Genomic DNA, 5720 nt, shown 5'->3' on the forward strand with positions numbered 1-5720 from the left:
ACAGCTGGAACACAGAGAAGAACCCAAGATAGCAATTTTAACCTTACTCATTACGGGGTCCAGCAGATCCCTTCTACTTATAAAGATTTAGCTGAGCCATGGATTCAGGTAATTTTACTTTTTGAAAGAAGCTGCAAATGTAAAAACTGTTTTTGAACTTGTTTGGCTACATTTGTCAGATCAACCATAAAAAATTTAGTCTGAATTGTATCAGTTCTGTGGTTGATTATTGCTAGAAAATGACACTTGCTTCAGAGAGAAGGTTTGTCAATCTTATTTTAACTGGAGTTTCAGTTCTGAATTTAATCTCATTCCTCATGTTAAAGGTCTGTGCAATAAACCATGTAATAAAATGTAGTATTCTTAACTGTAGTTTTGGTTGTGCAAGCTGTCACATAGGTTCAGAGTTGGCTCCTGCAACCAGCTCAGGTAACATAAGTTTCAAATGACCTGTATAGGCTCTGGAGCTGAGAGATGGGTCCAGTTGAGCAGGGGTCACACACTTGAAAATGGGAGAACTTATTTCCTATATTTCTGCTGTAATTTTTGTCTGGTATAGCCAGACCTTGGTTTCAGGATTGTTGGAATCATTGTCAGGAAACCAGCTTCATACTGAATCATTAAAATTCAGAGTGAATGAAACCATCCATACAGTCATCCTCCCACTTCTCCTAACAGAGTTTTTGCAGAAACAGTGACTTACCATTTATGATATTTTATTTCTGTCACAGAATCTGCTTTTTGACATGGCATCTTACGACGCATTTTTGCTGTCGGACTTGATTTTTCACTGGAAACATTTATTTCCTGTTTTTGATTGATCTTCTCAGGTACTTGGGTTGCAGTGTTACTCAGTTTGACTCCTGTCATGTTGCTTTCTTCCATGGCAGGTATTTGGGATGGAGTTAGTTGGCTGCTTGTTTTCTCGAAACTGGAACATACGAGAGATGGCACTTAGACGTCTTTCCCATGATGTTAGTGGTGCTCTGTTACTGGCTAATGGTGAAAGCACTGGAAATTCTGGAAGCAGCAATGGAAACAACACAAGTGCTGGAGCTCTGGGAGCAGCTAGTGGGTCATCTCAGACCAGTATCTCAGGAGATGTGGTGGTGGAATCCTGCTGCAGTGTGCTGTCCATGGTCTGTGCTGACCCTGTCTACAAAGTGTATGTTGCTGCTTTAGTAAGTAGTTGTTTACTTGTTGTATTCTAGTCAATTTAAAGTTACTTCCTTTTTGAAGGGGAGGGAAAGGGAGGAGATACATGAAGTCAGGAATCCTACTAGTTGTTTTTGAGAGCCACTGATGGCTTAGCTTTTAACCATCACTTGAAAGTGGGGTGATCAGGATGGTTATCAAGAGTGAAATGACATGTGTGAGAAGATGACTGAGGGTAAAAAGATAAAGGTATGGAAGTTATAGGGGGAAATATGATTGCTACTCCCTGGATGGAACACATTCAGCATATTCAACATACAGTCTAAGGGGGCTGAACACAGGGTGGAGTGTAATAGAGACACCATGGCCAGGCTCTGTCCAAACCCTTACAGAGAAGGGAATTGTGTGGTACTTTCTAGCTGATAAGTCACACATCAGCTGCAAAACAAGGGAGATAAAGGAAAATGTCCTGCTGTTGAACCAGCAGCTGTGGTGAAATCCCTCTCATGTCTCCATGCCAAGGCTGTCTCAGGGACTGTACCAAGATACCTACCCCCAAGGTACAACCACCACTCACTGGGTAAGAAGCATGACTAGAGACACTCAAGTGTCACCTAAAAGAAAAGAAATAGGATGAAAGCAAGTTAAGAATGGTGAGAAGGAGGGGAAGTATCTATTGTAACCTCCAGTCAACAGGCTGAACCTCTCCTTTCCCCACCCCGACATAAGGACACCTGTTGGATAAGAATAGTACACTGCTGAAACAATATCTCGAGCAGCTTTTATTGGGGATTGGAACTTGTTAGTGTATTGCTTTGAATTAGTATGTTGCTTTGAATAGTTCTCTGCAGTCAGATCCTGTCACCGACAGTCCTCAAACCTTAAAGTCTCACAGTTAGATTAATAAAGAGTGTTATTCTGAAAACTAAATGTGAGTCCCTCAGGAGCACTAGCAGTGGGTAGAGGTGTGGAGACCCATGAGGAGTCTTTCTGTGTGCTGTGTGACCCACAACAAGTTAGCTGAATGTCCTGGAATCTAGTCAGCTGCTCAGTGAAGGGACCCCATAGCAGGACACTGGCAGACTGGTTGGGCAGAGGGGTCTCGGCTTTCCTGGAGCACTGACAGACTAATCAAACACTAAGGGTTTGAGTAAATCTCCCTGTTTCACATGGCAGCATGACTTCCCTGGCCAAACATAAGGAAACACTTGCTACAGTGCTGAGTTTTAACAGTACTTGTATGTCTTTCCAGTCTCAAGACATAGCTAATACTAGCAGTGAATATGTAGTGAGCTGTTCACCCTTTGAATGTTTCACTGTCACAATTGATAGAAAGCTTTATTTACAGCTCAAAAACTGTATAGCTAATACTATTTCCTATATATTACTTTTTTCTTTTCTCTTAGAAAACTTTAAGAGCCATGCTGGTGTACACTCCCTGTCACACTCTGGCAGAGAGGACTAAGCTACAGCGACTTCTCAAGCCAGTTGTAGAGACCATACTAGTTAAATGTGCAGATGCCAACAGGTATGTGTCCATGAGCATCAGGTTCATTTTGGATTGTTACTGAAATACCTTAAAGCTTCATTTGTTGCTATTTGTGTGGAGGTAGTGGGTAGTAAAAGAAAATGTGTATATCCTAAATGCGTCGTTGTTTCGTCAGTCTAGCTGCTGCCAGCAAACTTGAGATTTTATTTTGTAAATAAAATCAGCAACTGATTGTATTTTTCCAGCTCTTAAATTAAACTTTGCTTTCAGAAGGCCTTTTTCCCCTCCTTAAAATACGGAAGGTGTTAGGTGTAGTCATGAGCCACCCCCTCCATCTCAGTTGGTACCACCTTGTTGTAATTCTCATGACTCCCCTCTGAGCTGCCAGCAAGTGCCAGTCGTGGATTTTTCCTACTTCAGCACAGGTTGTTGCACATCTGTGCCACGAAGTGCTAACATAACACTTCTGGGTTTTAATTCAGAGTGTATTGTTAGGAGATGACTATTCTGAGCAAATGCCCTTGGCTTGAGTCTTCCTGTCCTAGGCTACTGTCTTCTGCTGGGCCAACCACTTCTTCACATGTACTGTAAAAACTAGGTGCAGGTGTCCCCCAGCTTGAGTTTTGTCTCTCTGGAGTTAGTTTCTAAGCAGCATTTCTTCTGAAAGTACAGCTAGAGTTGTCCCAGAAAGAGTCTAGCAATAGAATATCCAAAGTTAAAGTAATAACTGAAATAGAACTTTTCTTATGTTGCTAGATTTCTGGATTTGGCCACTTTTTGCAAGAGGATGAGGTACCGTTTGGGCTTTTGTTTGTGTGTTAGTGATAGACATTACATTTCTGGAAATACCCTTGTGAAAATGTCACAGCTATTAGGAGCTTACAGGTAGAAGTAGAATAAAGTGATGTGCAGTCTTTTTCCACACACAATTCCTAGCTAATGGCTTTTAAAATAGTATGAATAGAATGTTTTTCCTTGAAAGCATTTGCTGAAAGAGTTCTTTTTTCACTTTAATTTCTTGCAGTCGAACAAGTCAACTTTCAGTCTCAACCCTACTGGAGATGTGTAAAGGTCAAGCAGGCGAGCTGGCAGTTGGGAGAGAAATACTTAAGTCTGGTAATTATAGCTCTTCATATGTGTTTGAGTTGTAATTACAGGCAAATAGACTGATGTGTTTTAAATTTAATACAGGATTTATCAAATACCAGCGTGACAAAGACAACAGTATTTCTAAGTTTGGGAGGGGATACACAGTGGGTAATTCCGTATGATACAGTTCTGATCTTTATCTGGATTGTGAACATACCTAATCTTTATTTGATCAACTTTTTTTTTTATAGGGTCCATTGGTATTGGAGGTGTTGATTATGTCTTAAATTGTATTCTGGGAACCCAAACCGAATCTAGCAACTGGCAAGCGCTACTGGGGCGACTTTGTCTAATAGACAGACTCCTGTTGGAATTTCCTGGTGAATTTTATCCCCACATTGTCTGTGGAGATGTTTTGCAGGCTGATAGTGTACTAGACAGGTACTTGCTTATACTATGTGACTGTTACTCTTCGTAGTTGAATGTGTTGTTGTTGATTTCATAAAAGAAATAGTTGTTCTAATTCCTGTAAACAAATGGCACACATATGTGCAGTGTGTTTGCTCTGTGGAGTAAATGTTAGCCTTTTTTAACACTTCTGATCTGTGAAGCAATTTTGAAGCACCAGTGCTGCAATAAATCTCCTTTCTACTGCAGCACTGACAGCTAAATACATTATCTTGGCAGGAGCTACCCTAGAGCATATCCCTGTGTAAAAGACCTCTTTTCTATTTTTAGGTATAAGAAACTTCTCTCCCTCCTAAATTTCGCCTTGCAGTCAATTGACAATTCCCACTCAATGGTTGGTAAGCTGTCTCGGAGAGTATTTTTGAGTGCAGCAAGGATGGTGGCAAGAGTGCCCCATGTTTTTGTGAAGCTTTTGGAAATGCTGAGTGTGACAAGCTCAACTCATTACGCAAGGATGCGTCGACGTCTGATGGCAATAGCTGATGAAATGGAGATTGCAGAAGCCATTCAGCTAGGCATGGAAGAAATGCACTCTGGGGATTGTCGACATGAAGACTTCTTGCAGCTCCCTGTACCAGATAACTCTCCAGAAGCTACAGAAAGTAATACTCCTAATAATACTGTCCAGTTATCAGGGAAAAGTGGGAAAGGTTTAAGTGATAAGAAACCGAGTGCCAGTCCAGAGGACATTTCTGAAACACTGGCTGGCCTTGCTGTGGGACTTCCTGTTTCATCAGCTGAACAACCAAAACCAGCCATTCAAACAAAAGGAAAACCCCACAGTCAGTGTTTGAACTCTTCTCCCTCATCCAGTCATTCCCAGTCACTATTCCCAGCGCTTCTGTCTCCTTCAAACCCATCTGTACCAGCTGGCACTGTAACAGATGTCTCTAAACTCAGACCTCAGGGATTTGTTCCCTGCAAAATTCCCTCACCTTCTCCTCAAACACAGCGGAAACTTTCTCTCCAGTTTCAGAGAAACTGCTCTGAAAATAAAGAATCAGAGAAGCTTTCTCCGGTCTTCACCCAAGCCAGGCCACTGCCATCCAGTCATGTACACAGGCCAAAGCCATCACGACCCACCCCAAGTGATGTGAACAAGCAAGGAGAAAACTTAAAAAGTAGCATGACGCTCGACCTGAATGATATCTCACAGTGTGATGGCAATAGCAGTAGCAGTGCAGTTATACCCAGTGAGGAGACAGTGTTCACACCAGTGGATGAGAAGTGTCGACTGGATGCTAACGCAGAGCTCAATTCCAGCATTGAGGACCTGCTCGAGGCCTCTATGCCAACCAGTGATGGCACAGTTACATTCAAGTCTGAGGTTGCAGTTCTCTCTCCTGAGAGGGCAGAAAATGATGATACTTACAAAGATGATGTAAACCATAATCAGAAATGCAAGGAGAAGATGGAAGCTGAAGAGGAGGAAGCTTTAGCTATTGCTATGGCAATGTCAGCATCTCAAGATGCCCTACCAATAATTCCCCAACTGCAGGTCGAAAATGGTGAAGATATC

At 42.0% G+C, this 5720-nt stretch overlaps 1 protein-coding gene across 1 annotated transcript in view; it reads left to right on the top strand.

The window, feature by feature from the left end:
* MAP3K1 (mitogen-activated protein kinase kinase kinase 1, E3 ubiquitin protein ligase) overlaps positions 1-5720 on the top strand; it is a 23330-nt gene that overhangs the window by 9636 nt on the left and 7974 nt on the right. Inside the window, 6 exon segments of the mRNA XM_009074743.1 lie at positions 1-108; positions 891-1181; positions 2562-2683; positions 3669-3760; positions 3985-4174; positions 4472-5720. The exon segment at positions 1-108 is cut by the window's left edge and continues 37 nt beyond it; the exon segment at positions 4472-5720 is cut by the window's right edge and continues 1 nt beyond it. Of these exon segments, the coding sequence (XP_009072991.1) occupies positions 1-108; positions 891-1181; positions 2562-2683; positions 3669-3760; positions 3985-4174; positions 4472-5720 (2052 nt within the window).

The sequence above is a fragment of the Acanthisitta chloris genome, unplaced genomic scaffold, assembly GCF_000695815.1.
Source record: "Acanthisitta chloris isolate BGI_N310 unplaced genomic scaffold, ASM69581v1 scaffold5865, whole genome shotgun sequence".
Classification (NCBI taxonomy): domain Eukaryota; kingdom Metazoa; phylum Chordata; class Aves; order Passeriformes; family Acanthisittidae; genus Acanthisitta; species Acanthisitta chloris.